General features: G+C 42.1%; 1 protein-coding gene across 1 annotated transcript in view; it reads left to right on the top strand.

The window, feature by feature from the left end:
* Nucleotides 1-1,198: 1,198 nt before the first annotated feature.
* Nucleotides 1,199-24,364, top strand: part of LOC147723040 (molybdenum cofactor sulfurase-like) — a 577,064-nt gene continuing 553,898 nt past the window's right edge. Inside the window, exon 1 of the mRNA XM_086965413.1 lies at nucleotides 1,199-1,358. Within this exon, the coding sequence (XP_086821539.1) occupies nucleotides 1,205-1,358 (154 nt within the window). The 5' untranslated portion in view covers nucleotides 1,199-1,204. The remainder of the gene's footprint in view (nucleotides 1,359-24,364) is intronic.

Genomic DNA, 24,364 nt, shown 5'->3' with positions numbered 1-24,364 from the left:
CCTCCTGAAAGTGGTTGAGTGAAATCTATCAGATTTCACTCAGTCACTTTCAGGCCAATGCTGTGTCAAAACCCTGCGCCTGCTTGAAGCAGGCGTAGGTCTTGATGCAGCATTGTGTAGATGGGGCACCCCGAGCCTTGCTGGAGCTGCGTCGCGCTTGCGACGCAACTACAGCAATGCGCCACATTTCCGGCACAGATGCGTCACGCATCTGTGCCGTTTTTGCACCATGGTGCGCCGCATTATAAATGCGGCGCACCATGGGTGGCGTAGCTGTGGCGCACTGTGGCGCACGTTAACTGGCGCATCCCTCGGGATGCGCCAGTTAACATAAATCTGCCCCATAGCTCGGTTTCGAAAACTGTAGAAGCAGTTTTGCTTTGTTCATCAGGTAGCTCCTCACCAACAATAGATGATAATGGGTAAGCGGCAGGATTAGGAGTATCATTTATACTTACTGAAATGAACTTTAAATTTATATGTCACTCTTCTGGAATGAAATTGGCCTGATAGTCATTGTGCCCAGATAATGCAACCTGCCCTGCTGCCAGACAAGTTTGCAGGCTTCCACAAATGTTGTCCAGGAGCTGAACACATTTGCACTGCTGACCAAACTGACCGGTGCAAAAGTTATATGTTTGCCTAGGGCAGTTCCAAAATTGTCGGGCATCAGTGAAAAATGTTCTCTACCGGTATAGGGTCTGCTATCTGGATCTTTTCCTTAACAGCAGAACTTGTATCAAAACAACTTCACAAGCCTGGTTGCAAATCCAACCACTCTTTGCTCCATTATGTTTCAGGCAGGCCAGGTCAAAACTGATACAGTGACAGGTCACTCACCATCTTCAAGAGTTTGGTTGACCTGCGAGCTCGTAAACATTAATTATGGGTTGTCACTAGGGCTACGAGCCAATCGCAGCTGCCCCTACTATACCTTTGTCTCCTCAGAGGGAGGACAGGGGCGTTAGTGACTTTAAAGTGTGTAATCTACATCAGTCATGTCAGTCACTCGCGCGGTGGACTGAGGATTGCAGCAGACTGCAATAAATCACCACGTGCAGGGCTGAGTCTGGGTGTGTGCTCTTCTGGCCCCACCTACATGTCATCATCCTGTTCATAAAAGTAACCTCTAAACGCCGCAAGCGAACAACGGAGGTTTTCTGTCACTACTGCCTGGTTGTACACTGGCAACCTTGGGAGCACAATGGAAAGACCACAGCACCATCACAGCAGTGGCTCCAAGACCTGGGACGAGCTGCTCTCTTTCAGATACTTCCAAGGCCTGCCAACGACCCGAGGCTACGGCTACGGGGGCAAAATTAAAGACATTAGAGAGAAAGAGTTCAGCAGGATCCGAGGTAAACAAGAACGTAAATATTTAACCTGCCAAAGCAGTCGGCAAATGTGCAATTACAGAAGAGTATAGCTCAAAAGAATGGATCATTTGTTGCGTTTACTTTTTCTGTTTTAAACTTGGTTGTTGTTCTGAAAGCTTTAAAAGACTCGAAATTTAAATGGGAAAAGGGTTTGTGACCATATTGTCACTGCTAGTTCTACCACTCATTTTGGAGTTTTGTACAGTATATTGGCGAAGAAGAACATAAACATTTCTTAAAAGCAAGACCAGGAATCATTTGGTGATGCAACCATTAATATTAAGGGTGAGCGTAACTTGCTTTTGCGTAATTACATGAAATTTCAGAAAAAATGTGGTGAAATTGCAGATAATGATGTAAACTGCAAATCCATCATTCAGCGCTATATTTTACTGGGAAATGTACAAAACAGTCACAAACAACAGCTGCTTACGCTCTATTTGCTTATATTGTTCCTGCGCTCCTACACATTAATGTCGCTGTGAATGACAGCGTAATTACGAAACATGGCATAATAGCGTAATATCGGGTTTTTTGTTTCGCCCAGACCTAGTCACTATTTGATTTTATTTGATTTTGCTAGCTTTGAACTTCTACTTGAAAGGCACTGGGCCGAAGGAGCATTTGGACGAGTTTAAAAAGTGGGCCGGGGAGACTCATTTTGAGTTATGGTATTCATGTTGTTCGAACCAATGTGCAAATATTTTCTTTGTGTCTTTAAAAATAATTGCTGGTTTAATTTAGTTTGTGGTCAGATATGGTGGTTTGTGGAATATTGTTCTTTAAAAAAACAAAAACACAGTCTTACTTCATATCAAGATGTATTCCAGCTGCGGCTTGTGACTCATATCAACCATCAAAGTACAGTCTGCACCACATCACTGCTCATAGTATCTCTCAATAGTAAAATACATTGACCCTACTTTCAGTGCTTTGTATGACTATACATCATCTTCATAATAAGCTTTTACAGCGAAATTTCTCCTATACTAGCATGTAGAGTAAATATATTATGCTATTTTTAAATGCACATTTTGTTCTTCAACGCCACTTTTATTAGCTTAACTCCTAAAGCTAATTTCACACACACAAAACCATAGAGATTCAGCAGTTGTAGTTACCTGAGCTAACTATAACTTATGCCTCCTGCAATGCACTGCTTATGATCTCACATATTACATCACCCATGACATGTGCAGTGATATCACTGATGACATCATCCAATGAGTTGAGTGCTTCACAAACGTTTGGCATACTGAAAGACATATTTACTGTAACTACATCAGTTTACTTACTATTCTTTCTGTACTACAATTGAGTGTTTTTATTTCTAACATATATCATCTTAACCACAATCCCATTTTAAAGCACCCATACTATTTATGAGTGAACTAGCCTATAAACTGTCATATGTTTCCTGTTGATATATGTGTATGGTAGTTCTTTACAGTCTAAGCTGTTCATTGAGACTTCACTCCATATTGTTAACTGAGTAAACTTTTGTTGACCACTTTGCTTAGATCTCTCGTTTTGTGATGAAGGCGTGTAGTATATTTTTTCAATCAAATTAATCTGTTCACTAAGTCCTCTCTAGGATGATGGCTTAGTGTAGTAGTGATCTGTAACAGGCTGACCTCTATGCTGACACCTTTCTCCAGGATGAAGAATAATTTTACTAGTGGTTTGTGACAGTGGCCTGTCTGCTAAGACCTCTCTACTGGGTGTGTGTTGTAGTGGTTTGTTTAAAACTGATCTCTGCACTAAAGCCTCTTTCCAGGTTGACAAAGGATGTTGTTGTGGTTTGCGATAGATTAGACTCTATCGTTTTTCTGCCCTCCATTTTGCCCTCATCTGCTCTGTTTTGTCTTTTCTGCTAATTTTCCTGCCCTCTGTTTTGCCTTCTCTGCTCACTTTTAAGCCTTCTGTTCTGCTCTCTTCTGCTCTGTTTTGCCGTTATTACACATTTTTCTGCCTTGTTTTTTGCCTTTTTCTGCTTGTTTTTTCTGCCCACTGTTTTGCCTTTTCTACTCAATTTTCTGCCCTCTGTTTTGCATCTTCTGCTAGATTTTCTGCCCTCTGTTTTGCCTTTTATGCTTGTATTCCTGCCCTCTGTTTTGCCCTCTTCTGCTCTGTTTTACCTTTTATGCTTGTTTTTCTGCCCTCTGTTTTGCTGTATCAGCTCGTTTTTCTGGCCTACGGTTTTGCCCTCATCTGCTTTGGCTCTTTTGCTTGTTTTTCTGCTCTCGGCTTTGCCTCTAGTGCAATGTGGGAGGGGAGGACATGTGTACCTCCCTTACCAGGCCACTTTTGGTCCCATGGAACTCAACCCCGGGGTCCAGCCACATCTACTTGTGTCTCCTGGTTCTACCCAGAGCACCCAGTGTGTTTTGTTGGGAACCACAGGGTGCGCCTTAATGATGTCCACTAATGTAAGTGGGCACCCTGCACCAGTCCAGACAACCCTTATGATGAGTTAAGAGGTCTCAGACAACCTTAGAAAGCTATCCAAGTAGTAGCTGTGGAGAGCAATGTGGATGATTCAACCAGCACATCCATATTCTCAACTACTATTCAATTATATGCTATTTCTCGATTAATCAATGTGTGCTGCTTCGTGCATGGACTCTGCCGCTGTGCCTGAAAATGAATTGCTAAGCTTAGTGCATATAAACCTGTACACTTTGTGCAAAGCGTACTATGCAATGACCCAGAAGAGTTCAAAATGATTCAACTAAACTTGAAATAATGTGAAACAAAATACTTGATATTCAACACAAAAACAAGCTCTATTTGCTGGTGTTGTATTTTCAAATATTACTCATTCCCAATTCAGTACATAAACATGTATTCATATAATTGATCATTCTCCTGAATTGAACATCTGTGCATGCATAAATTATTTATAGCAATTCATAAACAGTTCAACATGTATACTAATAGTAAGGCCCTAATGCATTTCCAGTTCTAAGAACCCTTCTTCAGGGGAGCAAATTCATGATAAATGTAAAATAATTGTTGGCCACCCGCCGGAACACACACAAAAAAAATCATAATTGTAATATAAACGATATCCACAGTTTCAAGAAAATTACATAATACTTGGATGAAAGTCCCATTGCATGCTAACATCCGTGCCGACCCGTAAAAAATGTCAAAACATTAGTTTAAAATAATTGTGCCAAAGTATCCAAATGAGTTTGAATATAAATTCACCACACCCTTGCCGCTGTTTCACAAACATATTGTGATGTACAAATTCGTTCCACGTAACTCCACCTTGAGTGCCATTCATAAACCATGCTCAAGTCAAGTAATCCCTGGCGTACCTTCGCTCTAAGCCTCTACTGTTTCATGTCCAAAAAAACTGCAGTATACTCCAGAATTATTAAGAAAGTGATAGCTTTCTGTTTCCTCATTGTGCTGTAGTTTTCTTTTCTTTCCTACATGTTGATTTTCTTTTTGTTCATCTTTCTGTTCAACTCTGATAGACTTCTTTGATATTTCCCATTTTGAACACAGTTGTGCTTTTTGAACCACAGTATACTGGCCTAAATGAGGAGCATATTGAGCTCCTAACCGATTATACTCTGTTACATAGCTCACATCAGCACTTAATTTCTTCGCATCAAAATCAATTAGAAATAAACTAGAGAATGCTCTAATTCATGAGAAAACAGCATATGACATTACTTCTTTGAATACACTTCTACCAATATCAACAAGACCTGTATCTACACTTAAGCCCTGCGATTTGTGAATAGTTACTGCATACGCTTAAGACACTGGGAACTGCTTTCGCTGGACATTCAAGTCTTTAACAAGTGGTAAACAAACAATCCATCTACCAATCTGCTTAATTTCAGCAATATCATCACATTTTATAGCTAAGTGTGCCACATAATTTTTGTTTGGACAATAAATAAATTTCATAACTTTACCTATTGCGTCATTCACTAGTCCTCCTTCAAAATTTTAATTATGACGTAAGATTACACAACAATTTTTACAGATACATAACTGTTTTTCAAATTGTTCTGTTTTCAATACAGACTTTTCATAACATTCCAATTTTGATTATAGTTTCTCTGTTAGTAGCACTGTGACTCCTTAGTGTTCTATTTTATCATTTCCTCTAATTGAGATGATCTCTTCTTTTTCCAGTTGAAATAATTGTTCATTGAATTTACTGTACTCCTCAAGAGTTGGCATTAAACCAACAATAGACTTCTCTTCCTTAACAAAATTATACATTGCATCAGCAGCTGAAACATCATTGGAAACACATTTTTGATGAGACGGATTTGTAATACCGTCTTTCCCTCTTTTGTGAGAACTCCCACTCTTATGTCCTTTAGTATTTTTCCATAATGGATATCTGATGCGTGGCACATATTTTGGAATAACTTTTTGTATTGAAAGTTTTCCCAAATGTTCAAACTTCCAATTCGTCCTAGTTATTCCTTGTTTCAATATGTAGTAGTTTCTTGAATACAGGGTGTCCTTTTACAGGAGTTAGTTGTAGCAGGTCACCAAAGACTAATAAATGTTTCCTTCAAAACATACATCGTAGTCAGTTTTAATATTTGCTGCATTCTTAAATGTATAAAAGCTAGCATTAGGTTAGACACCAAGCTAACTTCATCAATAATTATTAGCTTTTGCTTCTTTAATACTCTTGCCACTTCATGACAAGCACCACCGGATAATTCTTTGTATTGTAATTTGTTGTCACGTTCAACAGGCAGCATTAATAATCGATGAAGGGTAACTCCTTTAACATTATGAGCAGACAAGTCTGTTGGTGCAGTGACTACACACAACAGACTGGAATCAGTTGTCTTCTGTAGGTAACTTGTTAATCGAGAAGCTTTTTTAAGTTCCAGCTTCACCACTTATGCCAACAGAACTAGTTTATATGTACAACATTCAAGCGTTTTTTTCTAATTCAGAAATCCATGTTTTACTTTTCATTTTAACTCTTCAAAAATGTCTTTCTGATCTGCATTCATTTGCTGTATTAGTAGTTTCAGATTAGCAGTTTTCTGTCTTACTTGCTGCAGTGCATTCTCCACCTCATTCATAGATATTTCAGGTTCATTTTCAATCTTTTTCTACCCAAGAGGATCTTGACTTCCAGTTGCTGAACTTTTACTGCTTTTAGAACTCTCCCTTGATATCTCATCAGCAATTATTTCTTCTTGTTCAATCTCTTCTCTCAATCAATCAATCAATCAATCAATCACAGCATTTATATAGCGCACTACTCACCCAGAGGGTCTCAAGGTGCTGGGGGAGGGGGGGTCCGCTACTGCTCGAACAGCCAGGTCTTGAGTTGCTTCCTGAAGGCGAGGTGGTCCTGGGTCAGGCGGAGGTGGGTCGGTAGGGAGTTCCATGTCTTGGCGGCGAGGTAGGAGAAGGACCGTCCCCAAGTGGTGGCTCTTCGGATGCGGGGGACGGCGGCGAGGGCGTGGCCAGTCGATCGAAGCTGGCGTTTGGGAGCGTAGAAGTTGAGGCGGCTGTTGAGGTATCCTGGGCCTTGGTTGTGTAGGGCTTTGTGTGCGTGGGTGAGGAGTCGGAAGGTGATTCTCTTGTTGACCGGGAGCCAGTGCAGGTCTCTCAGGTATCCGGAGATGTGGCTGCGGCGGGGGATGTCCAGGATGAGTCATGCTGAGGCGTTCTGGATCCGCTGGAGTCTCTTCTGGAGTTTGGCGGTAGTTCCGGCGTAGAGGGAGTTGCCGTAGTCCAGACTGCTGGTGACGAGGGCCTGGGTGACCGTCTTCCTGGTCTCGGAGGGGATCCACCGAAAGATCTTACGTAGCATGCGCAGGATGTTGAAGCACGACGAGGAGATGGCGTTGACTTGTCTGGTCATGGAGAGGGAGGAGTCCAGGATGAAGCCCAGGTTGCGTGCGTGGTCTGTTGGTTTGGGTGCGCTGCCTAGAGTGGGGGGCCACCAGGAGTCGTCCCAGGCGGAGGTTGAGGATCCAAGGATGAGGACTTCCGTTTTGTCCGAGTTCAGTTTCAGGCGGCTGTTCTTCATCCATTCGGCTACCTCTTTTATCCCTTTGTGAAGGTTGGCTCTGGCGGTGGCGGGGTCGTTGGTGAGGGAGAGGATCAGCTGGGTGTCGTCGGTGTAGGAGATGATGTTGAGGTTTGCTGGCGTGCGATGTCTGCGAGGGGGCTCATGTAGACGTTGAAGAGGGTTGGGCTGAGTGAGGAGCCTTGAGGAACGTAGCAGATGACTTTGGTGGCTTCAGATCTGAACGGAGGGAGGCAGACTCTCTGTGTCCTTCCAGCGAGGAAGGAGATGATCCACTCCAGTGCCTTCTCCTGGACTCCGGCGTTGCTGAGGCGCTGTACTAGGGTACGGTGGCAGACAGTGTCGAAGGCCGCGGAGAGGTCTAGAAGGATGAGGGCCGCTCTTCCTCTGTTGTGGCTGCGATCATGGCGGTCTCAGTGCTGTGGTTGGCCCGGAAGCCGGACTGCGAGGGGTCGAGGGATCCGTTCGTCTCGAGGAAGGCGGCCAGCTGCTTGTTGACGGTCTTCTCGATGACTTTAGCAGGAAACGGGAGCAGCGAGATGGGGCGGTAGTTCTTGAGGTCGGTGGGGTCCGCTGTTGGTTTCTTCAGTAGGGCGCTGAGCTCGGCGTGCTTCCAGCTCTCCGGGAAGGTAGCGGTGTCGGTGGTCTTCAATCACCCGCCATGTTAGATCTGTGGCACCACAGATCTAACATGGCGGGTGATTGAAGACCACTACGAACGAGCGCTACTGCATAACTAAAATACCCGTGCGAAATAAGAAAATAAATCGAGTACATTGAAGTATTGAAATCGAGTGCTCCGACGTATCCAGTTGGAGTTTGGTCCGCACATACTAAAAAGAGCGGCCATCGGATCACCTCTAGAGGCAATATCGACAGTACTAATTAATTGGAAAATAGGAGTCCACAACACTTTTGTTCGCTATTTATCAGTTCATTTGGAAAAGTTCTTTGCTGTTCGTTGTCTGCAAATCGTTTGGAGTACACTAACTACGACGGATTATCATTAGCCCTTGTCCTGATGAGGCCCATAGTCAATGGGCTGAAACGCGTCGACACCCAAAAGAGACACCAGTGTTAAAACATCTTACGTTGTGAAAATATACAGTTAAAAGAGTTTAATAAGAAGATAGGTTGAAACAATATAGACCTTCCTTGCTCTTTGTTTGATTTCTGGTTAGATCTTGTTTCTTAGGAATGCTTAGTTGTACATGTTTTTAGCATCCTCTTTTTCAAAAAAATTTGGGCTATCATATTTGGAAAGAGATACAAAAAATATGTGTGTATATATATATATATATATGTAAAAAGTAATGTGTGTGTATATATATGTTTGGTTTGTTACTGTACCAAGATATTGGTTGATAAATCAATAAGCCGTTGAGGTAAAGAATTTTTCTAATCAACACAAAAATAAAGTACAAGTCATAAATTGGTGTTTTGTTTGGGATTGGGTATGGAGTGATATATATGAGGTCGAATTTGTTTTATGAAAATGATTAGTTTCATTTAGGAGGAGACAATTTATATTGCTCTTTCATAAACAGAGTGTTTGAATCAGACCTAAGGCATCGTTTGTTTTGGATTAGATGTTATTTACCCAGATGCCGTTGGCTTACCGGGTTTCCCCTTGTTTGAGGTAATGATTAAAGTATTAGCATACAAGTGCCAAACAGTTATGTTCAATATGCAAGGCTCTACTGCAGCCCCACAGTAAACAACCTCAGTGAGCTTTGCTGATTTGAAAATAGAAAACACATTTACAATGAGCCGCCCATGACCTTTCCCATGCAAAGATGTATTGGCAGGCAACTCCTCCAGTGGTACAGCAGCTCAGGAGACACCTGTCCCTGCTTTTCAGTCTTCCTCAGCACCACTGAGTCTGAATGCCAACCAGACTGACTCCTTGAGGCATTTAGCTGCCTCTAATCCCAGCTATAAATCAATGCCCGGGGCGAAGCATTGCCAAAAGAAGTGCGGTGCCTGCTGCTTTGTTTATGCAAATGAAGGGTGGTACCACAGGTACCCCCCCGTGTGCAGACCCCACCTCTCCTTCACTCTGGGGGCTTTCGAGACGACTGCATGCCTTTCCGTGGCGGCATCGCCGCCACGGAATGGATTCTCTTTGGGCCCATCATAATATCGCTGGCGGTGTCTATGAGACACCGCCACCATATTAATCCTTTTCCGCCCCTGCCGCAAGGCGACCGGGGCGGAAAAGTGGCGGACGGTCTTTAGAATGGCGGGGGGAATTCAGGAGACGATGTCGGGCAGATTGCCCCCGCCAGGCCGGCGGTGGCTACGGCCAGCCTGGCAAGGGCAATCCGCCCAACATCCTAATGGGCCCCTGAGAGTCTGTTAGGCCAAGCAGAAGTGATCCAAACTCACGCAATGGCTCAACTCTTCAATATACCGTAATGAGCAGCTTGAGTTAGATGCAGAATTGTTAACATTGCCCTCCAAACCCAGAGACATTTTTAGGCTTTGAGACAATACCCCACACCCATGTAGTCCATCTCAATATGTCACATCACTTGTGATGGCAGCTGCAACTTCTCTATTTGGGCGAAGTCGTGTTACCCCCACTCCCGCTACGGCGACAGCGAAAGTGAAAAATAAAATGGAAATAGCATGATTTTATTATCATTTTACCGATTCCTTTACCAGCTCGAGTTTGGTGTGAGGGCAGGGCCATGACTGCTGATTGGCAGTAAGGAGGAGTGGTGGCTGATTATACCAGTTTAAATTGTGCTTTTCACTCCGGTTGTCTTGCAGTAGCCAGCCTGACATGCGCACCTTAAACCTCTCCAAACTGAGCTGTGTTAGACTGTAGGGTGGGGAGAAAGCACAGTTCCCAGTGCTTAAATGAGCGCATAGCCACCCTGCTCCAACCGCAACTGGTGCTTCAATCAAGCTGGTTAACAGTATGAGGGCAGTGTCTGAATTGGTGTTGGTTCTGGGGCCCCATGCTTGGACAGCAGGAAAAGAACACCAGGACAGGAAAACATGCAGCCAGTAGGTAAGTAAATATTGCATTTAAAAAAGCAATATAAACAGTAGTTAAATCTCTGACATGCTTACCATTAACATTTTAAAAGTTAAACATTTTAACTTTAAAACATTATTGTAATGCATGTCAGAGATTTAGTTACTGTTTATTGCATGCAAGCGTTTTATTTAATTTTGCTTGAGTCAGCAGTCAACACCTTTTTGGCCCACTGAGAGAAACTTGCATTGCCTTCATCCTCAACTCAAGAGCTCTTAGTCAAGCTACGATTGAGAGCTTTGGCACTGAGCCTAAAGATATTGCTGTGTTTTTCTCAGTACCAGTTTGCTCACACTACCGATTTCACTGGTCACAAGCTGCCACATTTTGATGGAACCCAATGATTTCAGTTGTTCTGAAAGAGGCTTTAAATCTCCTACTACTTGATTACATGCTAAAAATCTCCTCCAAGTTACATAAAAATCACCCCTACCACGTCCAAGGTGTGGAAACTAATGCTGATTGGATATGGAATTGAAATATGTGGGTGGGGTTAGACAACACAGATAGGTAGGAGGCTTTGTGGGGATTTACAATAGTAATAGTGCTCACAAAGTAAATAAATACACATGAAATACCGGCATCATAAATTATTCCCTTGCATGTTGTATCGCTAAGTCAACATGATGAGTCTCTCATTGCATATCCACTACTGCTTACTTTCTTATTTTGTAAATTGTAAATGTTAAAGAAAAAATATGGATCTATAAATGAGAATGGCGCCCAACATTGTCGACCATAGTGCAGAAAATGTATTCAGTTAAAGCGCTGTTCAACTTACCTTTCTCAAGATAAGGGGGCAGATTAAATATTGCATTGAAGGCCCGCTTCTCTGCCAGTGCAATGGAGTAAATTACTCTGTTGCTCTACTAAAGATGCCGCTAACCAAATTTGGAAATTACTGCCAAGCTGATAGTCATTTCTATAGCATTGGCAGGAACCACTGTCATGGCGGTCCCTGTCAATGCTTTTCGAAGTTTGGTGCAGGATTCTGTCAACATGACAAAGCCTTCCACCAAACTGTTTTCTTTTTTATTTAAAACAAAATCACAAAGCAGGATTTTGTTTTTAAATAAGAAATATAATTCCTCCCAGTGACGGTCCAAGATGGCGGATTGACACCGCCGAGCGGAGGAACGCTGTACGGGTCCGGGCTAATGATTCTGCTGCTTATGCCGTGTTGTGTGACAAGTTATACCGCAAGCTATACCGCAAGTTCTTGTGACTACACAGATTACACACGGGTGCCGAGAATGCTGCATGCTGCCTACCTGAAATGCTGAAGGCGAAGCTACGGCTGACTGCGAGCCGTTTTCCGCGTCTGACCACATCTGATCCTCGGGAGTTACACCAAACACCGGAGCGGGCGTAGGCGGAGGCATATATGCTGGGGCCGAGATAGAAGAAAATTTTGGAAATTGTGGAAATTGTGGAGCACTGCTGAATGTTGAGACTACGGCTGATTAAGAGCCGAGTACGGAGCTTGCTGCGCTCCGCTCGATTACCGCGTCTGACCCCTGAGACCACGAGGGGTTGGTCGGCGATTAGTTGGTTTGGTCTGCGGATCTATCAGCAGTTCTCCTCTACGTCGACGGAGATAGAGTGCTCAGTGATGGCTCCGAAACCCCCAGCAAGGAATACTCGGACTACAGCAGGAACGGGGAAACAAACACCAGCGCCGCTCTTAACGACATCTAATTCCAGCAATCCAGCTTCTCTGGGGGGCCCTGCTAATAACCTATTGACTTCTACGCTGGATGTGAACAAACAATTCTCTGGTAGGCAAGAGAAACCGGGGGTACTTGTGGGTGGTGTAAAAGCTGATACAATGCTTTCAAAGGTGGGTGCTCAGCCAGTGTTGCTTGAGTCTATTTGCAACAATGTTACTGTAAATAATCAGGACAATCAGGACATTGCTACAGTTTCCAGGATTGCTACAGTTTTCACGGTTGAGGCTAATACTGGCTCTCCTGTTCTGATTAATCAAGATACTTGTTTAATAATTGATACCAGCACAGCCCCCACACAGCCTGACTCTCTCTGTATAGAAAATGCACCAACTATTCAAGCGCTACCTATTAACCTGCCTACTGATTTAATTGTTAACACAGTTGAAATAGGAGTGCTAGGGGCTGAAGGTGGCGACAATGCCGAAAGCATTGAAACAGATGAGGAGTATCTTGATCTTTACGAACATGGGAATAACTCGCCTTCAGGATTGATTAAAGATAAAACTATTAATTAAAAAAAACTTAGAGGCAAAACTAAGAATAAAACCAAAAAGACTATTAGCAAATCTAAACCAAACACTATGAAAGCTATTGCAGAAAACAGCCCTATCAGACAATGGGTGCAAGCTAAAGGCGATGTTAAATCAATGGCATTGAGATTATCAGGTAATAGTCCCACTGATTTAGGTATGATAACCAATGATGCTAATGCCTCTATAGCAATGATCGACGTGCCCGGACCGATGGGTTCTAGCCAACGACCAAATGTAACATCCACTACAGGTCAGATTGCAGAAGTTGAGGCGGCCATAACGGAAAGGCAGGAACTATCTGGCCCTGGCTCTGGCAACAAACCACTAGAAGAATCTCCCTCTTCTCCACTAACAAGTCTGCAATTGCCTTCCTCAATACCGACAAAACCTATGAGCGATACTATTACACTCTCATCTAACAATAACACCTCAGCAGAGGATACAACAAGCATAGTAAGAGCAACAAAAGGGGGCAAGGCATCGGCTCCAGTGATAGAATCAACTAAAGAGAATAATTCAGAAGGACCGGCTCAACCGCCTATATTATCAGCCGATTGGACCCTTCAAGGGGAGGTGTCCGCTTCATTTCAGACGATATTACAGTTACTTAATGAACAGAAACAAGAAGCCAAGATTCATTATCAACAGATGAGGGAAGACAGCAATAAAACTTCTTTGCAAGAATTGTCATGTAAAGTGGGAGCTGTATCCCAAGAGGTGGAGGAATTACAGCAGAGAGTGGTTCTAACAGAGGAAAAATCACACCGGTCAGAGATCGCTGTAAATAAACATTCTTCTCAACTTCTTCAGATGCAAGCTAAACTCGAAGATTTAGAAAATAGACAACGGAGACAAAACCTACGCGTTTTTGGTATTGCGGAGGGAGTCAAGGGAGCTGACCCTAGGGCATTTATTGTCCGACTGTTTCAGAAGGCTTTTCCTGATTTAGCAGATTGGGATTGGGACTCTCAGATCCAACGCGCCCATCGGCTTCCCTTATTTCAAAGGAATAAGAGTGATACATTTCCTCGCCCAATCCTGATCTGTCTAGGTAACTATCTGCTTCGACAAGCCATATCAATAAAAGCTCGACCAAATACTCCAGTTACTATTGACTCAGTTAAATTTTTTGTTCGATCTGATTTAAGTAAACTTTCTTTGGAACGACGCTGGAAATTGAAACAATTTATTGATCCAATTAAGGAGTTGGGTTACCAAGCTTTTTTGCAAGAACCAGCAAAACTGAAAGTATTTAGAAATGGTCGCTCTTATTTTTTTTCTGGAAGAGAACGAGGTTGAATCTGCTATTGCTAAGTGGAGACTGGAAAAATGAAGTCGATATTGACTAATGCTATGCTCTTCCTATTGTCTATTAGTCACTGATGTCTTTAAACACGGTCTCTCTTTTGATTATTTTGAATGCCCGGATCCTACAGGCGGCTAAATCCGCTTGTTGGCTGCCATTATAGCGGCTGCCGAATTTAGGGGGGAACCTGCAGGTAATTATGGGGTGGGGGGAGGTTGGGGTAGAGTGTGGGGTGGGCAAGGGGAAGATATGTTTTGGGGTAAAAAATGCATCAAAGGACACAACAACTATAAAAAAAACTAAGAGGAATTATAAGGCTGTTATGATTTATTATAGAGGTCATATAGATAGCGATATACATAATCTGAAATGCATCAAATAAAATGCTTAACCTGGAACGTGTCAGGTTTAAATAATAAAATAAAGCGGCGTCTTGTATATGAGGAGCTTAAGATGTATAACCCTCAAATAGTGGTTCTTACTGAAACTCATATTGCTTATAAAGATAAACACTTGCTTAAACAACTAGGATATGATATTTTAGTTTGCACTGACTTCAATGCTTCAATTCGGGGGGTAGCGATTTTAAAACATAAAGGATTAAAATGTGAGATACTTAAGACATTAACTGATAAAGCTGGTAGATGGGCGATAGCACAGATAAAGCTAGAAAACCGTAAATATACAATATGTGGAGTTTATGCATCAAATCAAGATGAGCCTATAATTTTTGATCAGATTAATATGGAATTACTTGTTTGGGAGGGGGAATATATTGTGTTGGGTGATTTTAATTGTATAATGAACTATAACTTGGACATTACCAGGAAAAATTCTTTTCAGAGAATGAGGAAAACTAGAGCTGCAATTTTGGATTTAGCTGCTATACATCTCCTAAAAGATGTATGGAGATGTTTAAATCCTAAAGTAGCTGGCTACACATTTTATTCTGCTGCGCATAAGGTATGCTCACGCATAGATATGATATGGGCTTCAGACTTTATTCTTGGTAATTGTTCGATGGTTATATACCCAAGGGTAACCGCGGACCATAACCCGATCTCTTTAACATTTGAACTAGCAACTGAAGAGTTTGCCCCTCGTTTCTTCTCATTTCCTCGATATTTGTTTTCTGACACAGTGTTTGTAACTCAACTTAAAGAGCATATAAAAGAGTTTATTGATATAAACATACAATCTAGCTTACCCTGGATAGTATGGGATTCTTGCAAAGCAAGTATACGTGGATTCACCCAACAATATATTTGGCGACAAAATAAAGAACTTCGAAATTTAAATGAGGGAAGGCTCATTGAAATCCGTGATATTGAACTTCAAATATCTGATGCTATTTGTAATGGGGCTCTGAACTTAGATGTACTAAACTTTAAACTAATTGAGCTTAAAGCTGCATTAAAAGATCTTCTCAGGGGTAAAAGTATTAGCAAATTAAAAAAATATCAACTAGATCAGTATGAAAATGGTGATAAAATTGGTAAACTACTGGCTTACAAAGTTGCTGAAGATCGATCTCAGAATATGGTTAAAGAAATTAAAGGGGATAATAATCAATTATTTTGTGACTCAAAATCGATATTACAACAATTTGCTTCCTTCTATCAAGCTTTATATACACCAGAAACTGCTATCTCAGATGATAGCATTAATAATTATATAAACCTAAACAAAGTTAAAAATGTAAAGCCGGAACAATCTGCTCAACTAGCGGCCGACATTACAGTAATAGAAATTAGGGATGCTATCAAATCTTTAGCGATGGGTAAAGCTGTAGGGGAAGATCTTATTCCTCTGGAACTTTATAAACACTGTACTGAGGAATTGATACCATTATTTACTGGTGTGATTTGTGCTATAGGTAAAGGGCAACAAGCACCCAGATCTTGGAATTTAACACAAATTATTTTCTTTTTAAAAAAAGGTAAGGTACCCCAAGAGAGAGGATCATACAGGCCAATTTCTCTTATCAATAGTGATGCAAAAATTTTTGCCAAAATATTGGCTACTAGGTTAGCGCCACTCATGTCCCAGCTTGTTTCTCCCCAACAACATGGTTTTATTCCAAAGCGAGACACTACAGCGCATATTAATATGGCCATATCTGCCTTTGATGCTGCACGGACTAAACACGCCCCACTCGGTATGATCTTATTAGATGCAGAAAAAGCTTTACAGGCATTTGGCATCCGTGGTCAACTTTTACGATGGATTCAATCGATATACGATAATCCCATGGGTAAGATCTCGTATATGGGGAAATGCTCTACTATGTTTCCAATTAAAAGGGGGACAAGACAGGGGTGCCCTTTATCACCCCTGCTTTTTGCTTTAGGGATGGAACCCTTTTTAATCGCACTTCAACGCCAGGCTTTAATTTGTCCTTTTTTTAATGGCTTAAATAAACTAGATATTACTGTATACGCGGACGACGTTGCAGTTTTTTCCTCAGATGTGTCTCAAACCATGAAAGGCATTATAATAGAAGCAGGTATATACGGATCTGTTTCTTAATACTACTAAAACTCAAGTTGTTATGAATTATCAATCACCTGCCCCTATCCCTGGAACGTGTTGCGCTGCAACTATCTAGGCGTTAAAATCTCTTCTGATATTGACTCTATTATAGCATTAAACTACGAACCTTTATTAAAAGAGACCACTATGCAACTTAAGAAATGGCATAAATTGCCAATTAGTATGATTGGCCGAATAAATCTAATTAAAATGAAAATTTTGCCTAAGTTTTTATATTTGTTTCGAGCAATTCCCTTACGGGTTAACATTTCTTATTTTCTTAGATTAGAAGGTATCACTAGCAGCTTTGTATGGGGATATAAAAAAGCCCGACGTGCCGTATCATCGCTTAAGCTCCCCTTCAGTCAAGGGGGATTGGCGCTTCCGGACTTCAAATTCTATTATTGGTCAGCGTTTTTGATTCGGCTACGTAGTTTGACAGTCATTGATAAATGTTTGTATTTTCATAGGTTCTTACTAGGACCGGATGCTAATATGTTTCTTTACAGGCTGAACGACCCTAATTACTTCAAAAGGGTTAAATTCAAGACAATACGTGATACTGTGAGTATTTGGCGATCTATTATGGTTAAATGTAATACTTCTCCTCTACATTGTAAAACACCTTTATGGGGTAATCCTGGCTTTCCTTTAATTTTTCATGATCCAACTTGTCGATTACTTTTAGATTCTGGTATCAGATTTTTGGGAGATTTATATGACCATCAGGGATTTATGGCATTTGATAAAATGAAACACTGTTATAATTTATCCGAACTGGCAAGGTTTAAATGTTATCAGATTAAAGACTATTTGGTGAAGAAACTAGAACTTACTATGGTATTAGATTCCGAGATATGGGATTGTATTTATAGAGATGTAGACAAATCTATGATTAGCTTAGGATATAAGCTTCTTTCTGACCTCAGGATTAGCGATGTCATAAACTTAACAGAGAAATGGAATAGAAAATTGGCTTTGACTGTACCAACTGATCTAATTACTACATCTCTTAAAAGTCTAAACTTATCTGTTCAATCTTCTAGTCTAAAACTGCAAATGTTTAAAACTGTTTGTCAATTATACCATACTCCTGAGAGGATCCTTAAATGGACAACGAATAATAATTATTGTGATCGCACGAAATGCCCTAAATGTGACCTGAAAGGCGCTGATATTACCCACATGTTTTTTTCTTGCCCACGCCTTAGTGAGAATTGGGAGGGAATAATTAAGGTGATTGCTGATAGACTTGATCAACCCATTTCATTTTCATATACTGATGTGTTGGTGGGCATCAGTGGGGGTAATAGCGCACTCAGAGATCTGTTGAATATTCTAATTACATGTGCAAGACTAACTATTGCTAGAGCCTGGATTCAAAAAAAACCACCAATAGTTTTGGAATGGTGGAGCCTAGTTAAGGAAACATATAATATGGAGACTGCTATTGCTGATTCAAGGGGTCTACAGGCTAAACGAAAAATTGATAGAATTTGGGGTTTATTTATGTCTCAATAACTGTATCTGTCATGTTTTTCTTTTTTTGGATCCTTCTCTTTGCTTTTTTTTCCTTCTTTTTTTTCTTTCTTCTAAAAACTTATGTTTGTATGACCTCTTTATTGGCTATGGCCTATGCAATGTTTAATATTTGCTCACTGCAGTTACTGAAAAATTTATTTATTTCTTTTGTAAACCGAAAAGTTTTATTTATTTTTGGCTTATCTTGTGTGTCCATTTGATGCAAATAAAAAATCTTTAAAATAAAAAAAAATAAAAAAATAAAGAAATATAATTCCTCCCTAGCCATGGGCGTCCTCCCCCATGGGGAGGAGGGCATTTATTGTTTACTCTCCCTTATCACCAAGGTTTGCCTCGTGGTGAACGACAGTAAGACAAATGGCTATAAATGTGCCCATCCTAATTGGGTGGACAGACATATAGCCAGTTCTCCCACAGCCCTTACTCTTTTGGGCCATCGGAGAAGTTTTACTACGACTGTGACAAAGAGTCTAAATCAGTCCCAAGGTTTTAGGTTCACCCTCTACTATACAAGACATTTTCTGGGGAACCTGGACAAGGTATTTTTTTAGTCATAAAAAGCACTAAGAGGGATGACATTGATCGTACATTTACACAAAAGCACACTTCAATTCCCTCATTCAATTTAGAGATATTATAACAACTGGATTCCTTATTGACACTCTTTATTTCTATACCACGGAACACACAGGAGGATCTCAGATGAACTGCACCTGGGAGGCGGCAAAGGAATGTAAATTAGGGGTCAAGGGAAGAAGAATTGGGACATTAAGATTAATTTAAGTAATCCGGCCATAACCTCCATATTGCCTTACTCGTCCAATACCCTACTTCATGTCTAGATACGAAAGTGGCATGCCTTTGTTGCAGTCCACATCTGTTTGCCCAAAGATAAACCATTAAACGACAGGAATTCCATGTCAGTTTCTAAAATGAAACCAAGAAGGAGACCTGCATATTAAAGACCAAGGCATCTCATCTAACGCCAGTCCGATGTGTCTTGGACACACCTAACCCAACCACAAATGGATCTTTAAGCACCCCCACCCAAAACACAAGCATCCTGATTGTTGGCGGCAATCCCAGACAGAAAGACTGGAAGCCATAGAGAGTGAAATCCACCCTAGACATGAAGAAGGTAGCTCTGAAGAGATAAGGTGCATGAACACCACAGGACAGCAGAGGAGGCTAGGCAGACCCCCATGCCTAGGAGAAGGAAAAACACCACTGCCGCCACCAGTGGGCCCAGGAAGAAGACAGAACCACTTCAAAGGCAGAAGAATTCCAGTGGGAAATATTCGGAACACCCCAGACTTAACAATGAGTGTTCTGACTCGGCAAGCTAAATCACGCTTGCCTTAACCTTGCATGTGCCGTAACCAGGCCTATGCGTGGTTAAGGCAATGCGCAGTCTAGTTGCTGGCTGTTGGGGACGGAAGCAGGAAGACCTTGCAGGAAGAGCTCCGCAGTGAGGTAAGTGGGATGTAGTTTTGTGGGCTTAAGGGGTTGGGTAATTTTCTGGGCTGAGGGGTTGGACAGTAGTTTTGTGGGCTGGGGGTTGAGTCGGGCGTATTTTACTGGGCTAGGTCGCAGTCGTTTCCTGGGCTGGGAGGGTCAGGGTAATTTTGGTGCTGGGGCCGGGGTGGTTTTCTGGGCTGGGGGTGGATTAGGGTCGTTTTCTGGGCAGTGGGGTAGGTCAGGGGTATTTTTATGGGCTGGGGTTGGTGTCGTTTTCAAGGCTTGGGTGGGTTGGGGTAGATTTGTGAGCTGGGGGTGGGTCAGTTGTAGTTTTGTGAGCTGGGGGTCAGGTGTACTTTTGTGGGCTGTGTTGTTTGGGGTCGTTTTCTGGGCTGCGGGTCAGGGTAGTTTTCAGGGCTGAGGGGTGGGTCAGGGTAGTTTTTTGGGCTGGATCGGGGGTAGTTTTCTGGGCTGGGAGTGGGTTGGGTAGCTTTCTGGGCTGGGGTAGTTTTCTAGGCTGGGGTCAGTGGTACTTTTGTGGGCTGGGGGTCGGGGTAGTGTTCTGTGTTGGGTGGTTGGGCCATTTTCGGTGCTGGGGTTCGGGCTAGTTTTCAGGGCTGGGGGTGTTAAAGTAATTTTCAGGGCTGGGGAGGGTCGGATTTGTTTTCTTAATTAGGGGTTACGGTATTAGTCCTCAGGACAGCAGGAGAACAGGTTGTTGGGGTAGTTGTTAGTGCTTAAGGAAGGGTAGGGTAGGTTTTAGAGATGGGGGATCAGGTTGTATAAAATAGGGGTTTGCCTAAGGGCAGTGGAATAGGTTGGGGTATTTGTAGGGACAGCACAAGGGGGCAGGGTGTCAAAGTTATGTTTTAAGGGTTATGGACAGCGTGGGGGTCGGGAGGGGGTAGGAGTATTTGGACCTCAGGGTGGGGGGGGGCCTGGGGGGAGTTTGTAGCCTAGGGCGGGGGGAGGCAGGTTGTGGCATTAGCCATTCGTTTTCCTTTACCATTCATGCCTTTACCCTGAAATTACGTGGTAAAGGCATGCGTGGAAAAGGAATGTATGGTTAAGACTCATTTGTGGTTTAGGACGTGGCTCACAACACAAGCCAGGGCAGCCACATCAATAAGCATCAACATCAACAGAAACGTAGAAGATATTTTTGTGGAGAGAGATACAGGAGCCGGACCAAACCCACAAAGAAAACACACAAGAATGTCAAACAACTATATTAAATGAATATACACAGAAAATAAACTTTGAGAAAGAGACGAGGGAGTGAATTCCATCCAGAAAGCGCTACAATAACATCTGAAATATTAACAGCCACCTGCACACTAAACCAGGAGCAAAGGAACAAGGGGTCCGGTCCAAATTCTAAATGGAGGTGAAAATCAAAGCTGAACATTCTGAAGGGTTTAGGACATAGAGGGCATGGCATGCGTGTAGAAGACAACTGTATGGCAAAAACAAGGAACAAAACCGCCAATAAATACACGTGGTATGCCAAGGACATGTTGATCAGGCCCACCGTTTATAGAGGCACGGAGTTGGTGAGGCGCGTGGAGGTGTTGATCATACATTATTTTTCTTTCAATGATTTAGGGAACTATGAAAGTGCTGCTTGGCCAGAGGAGGTGGACTGTCGTCTTTCCTTAATAATGACATGAGCTAAAAAGGGGGTGAGGATGTGATCTGCCTTTTCATTTAATTATAGTTTATATATTTTGCAGCCTTATATTTCTCAAGCAAACTTGCCTTTTGTGTATACTCAAACTGATTTTTACCCACTGGTTGGAGTTACCAGTTACCAGCTGCTAGTCTGTTGTACAATTGTATTTCATGCACTTGATAGCTTAAAGAGATAAATATAAAGGATAATTTTAATTGGAGGGGGGGGAGGGCTTTTCATGCCCGGCAACCTTGTGTCTCATGAAACTGCTGTTGTGTAAGTCATTTTTATAATCACCGTAATGACATTGATGTAGGTATTATAGGGATTAAATAGTAGAGCTATATGTCGGTCCTTTTTTTCCACTGCTTATTTATACCAATGAAGGCTGGGAACAAAACATGTAGATTTGAGTGACGTCCTCCCCACTTGTAGTATATTAGGTTGCGCAAGACATAAGAACCAAAATCCTTCGAGAAAAAAATACCACACTGCCCTACATCTTCAAAAGGTCACACATACGCGCAATTTTGGAGTGGGCCTTATCGCAATTAAGGAAATATGATTTGCTGCACCGAAATTCTATGGGGCCACTTGTTTATTTTTCAATCACAGCGTGAGTTTGAACACGCCAGGTGACATTTGTCAGGTAGATTAGTGGATGGTGTAATACACAGGAAGGGCTGTGCGGAAATTGTGATGTCCTGCCCTTTTGTTTATATCAGATAATTGTCTTTGACCTGGGTATTAATTGTTCATAATTGGAAGGAAAAGCTCAGGGTGAAACTGAAGGTGACAGGTATCATTAGGGATGGGCATATTCTGCTTCTCGCCTTTAATTATTTTTTATACTACTCACCCTCATAAACGTCGAATAGTGGGCGTGGTATTAAAAAGTGTGGATACAAAATACAGCAAAAAGTTACCTTTTCAGTAGAAAAAGATAGCATAATCTACTTACTGCAGATAAATTATTTATTTATTACAAGTATTGGCTGGGAACATGTGCAAAACCTTTTCTACTGGACATTCAGGGAGGAATCGAATTTCTGTTATGGTAACATCTTTTCATCTACACTAAGAACAAATTGTGATTTTCACACAATTTCACAAGAAGAAATGTCATTTTACACACTCCTATACAGCCTGAGTATTTTTCATTTTTTTTTTGTTTCTTTTCATTTTTCGCATTTTTACCTGGCCTTGACATCCTCTGTTAGTCACACGTTGACTTTAGATCTAAAACATTGATTTTATTTCTTAATACAAAATACCTTCAATGTTTAGAAAACCACAATGTAAAATCAATTAAATATCAAAACTGAATACTGATACTCGTGACATGATGTTATACCTATTTCTGCAGTGGCTGTCATGAACTAGAATAATGATACTGGTACTTCAGACTACATCACCCAATCATGTGAAATCTGATGTAAACTTCTGTTTCTACTTTATCAGTGAACTTTTTTGTCCCAAGTTGGTGGAGTGCTACTTGGCCCAATGATGGGAACTTGCAGCCACTAACATGAATGAAACAATCCATGATTGAGTATTATTTTTCTAGTCTCCACCAGTTCTGATATTTGGATAAGGATTAGAGCCCAAGCAGAGACGTTTTAAGGCATAGACAAAGTGGGCAATTGCCCCAACCTTCCAAGGGGGCCCCTGAACAGTGTACTATCTCTCTAGCTCTCTTCCATGCATTTTTGTATCTTCATCTTTTACTATAATTCTTAGGGAAATGTTGGATAAATTATGTATTTTAAATCTCATGGAGTCAGAAACATTGGTGAAAACTAGAAGCACTACATTTTGGCTGGGCAAGTGAGATGAAATAAAGTGGCCCAAAGTCCACAACTCCTGAGTTGGCTATTTATGCCACCTGGCCATTTTTTTTAATCAGCATTACCGGTATTTTACTGTTCTGTCTGGTAGGAAAATTATGAAAATCACCTAAAGTTTGTATTTTCTCCTCTGCTCAAGATGTACTTCAATCAATAAACATAAGGTGAATGCAGGTTAAAATGTGGTCTAAAGCTGCTTTAATGATCTGTGGCATATAGTTAAAAACTAAACAAACGCAGAAAAGCCATGTGAAGAAGCAACACAGACTTCTTTATAATTGTATAAAGAATCCTCTTTCATTATTATTCCAACCTTTGCAGACTCTTCAAACATGAGCATCCAGAAGGTTATTTTTTCTTGTAGTTTTACCGTGAACTCAAGGAGCCCAAGGACAGCGATTATATGAACAGGAGTCACATTACAGAAGGTCACATTCATTTTTATTTTAGCCCTTAGGCAATTAAGTCATTTACCCAGAATCACAGGATGTTGAGCTGAGGCTGGGACTTGAACCTATTTCCATAGTTCCAAATTCGGCAGCTCCGACCCTAACATTACATTCTCACAATGTTGCTCACTGGGAAAGATGCCTCACAGCAAGGCCTGTGCAAGCATGCCCCCTTGCCCCACCAAGGCCTAAAAGACACTAGGGCCGAGGTGCCAACAACAGGCCCTCAATGAAGCTGCTTGACCTACTGAGGGGCGGCTCCTCCATTAGGGCCGAGGAGCGTCATCCCACTGCTTATTCGCAGTGCCAGAAGCAGAAACATAAAATGGTATTTTAAATACCATTTTACGTTTCTGCTTCTTGCTCTGCAAGAAAGCAAAATGGAAGCCTGGTTGGGGGCAGGCAGGTGGTCGGGGATGAGTGGCTTGCCCAATGCTGTTGGCTGACCAAACCAGTCATGACCACTCTGCATTTTCTCTATATAGGGTGCATGCAGCCTACATAGAACATTGCCTCCCCATAGGGCGCCTGGCTGAGCGCTGTCCCCACCAATCACAATGCTGCTATTGCAGCGTTGTGATTGGCTTAGGGGAGGGGAGGGAGGCTGCCTGCTTTCTGTTCCTGCCGGAGCCAATCGAGCAGGAAAGCAGCAGGAAAAAGCAGGACCTGGCCAGGAGATGAGGCAGTACGGGACCGGGTAAGGTAAGCTTTTTTTGTTTTTAAACTCCCCCTCCCCCGCGTGACCCACCACCCAACCCCCCCCATGAGTCATTCCGACCGTGACTGCTCCCCAGCACACTAAAGCCTTAGGGTGATGGCCTGGCAGGGGAGGG

This window comes from Lissotriton vulgaris, chromosome 4_1, assembly GCF_964263255.1.
Source record: "Lissotriton vulgaris chromosome 4_1, aLisVul1.2, whole genome shotgun sequence".
NCBI lineage: Eukaryota > Metazoa > Chordata > Amphibia > Caudata > Salamandridae > Lissotriton > Lissotriton vulgaris.
The sequence above is the reverse complement of the archived record's forward strand: the minus strand, read 5'-3'. Positions and strand labels throughout refer to the sequence as shown.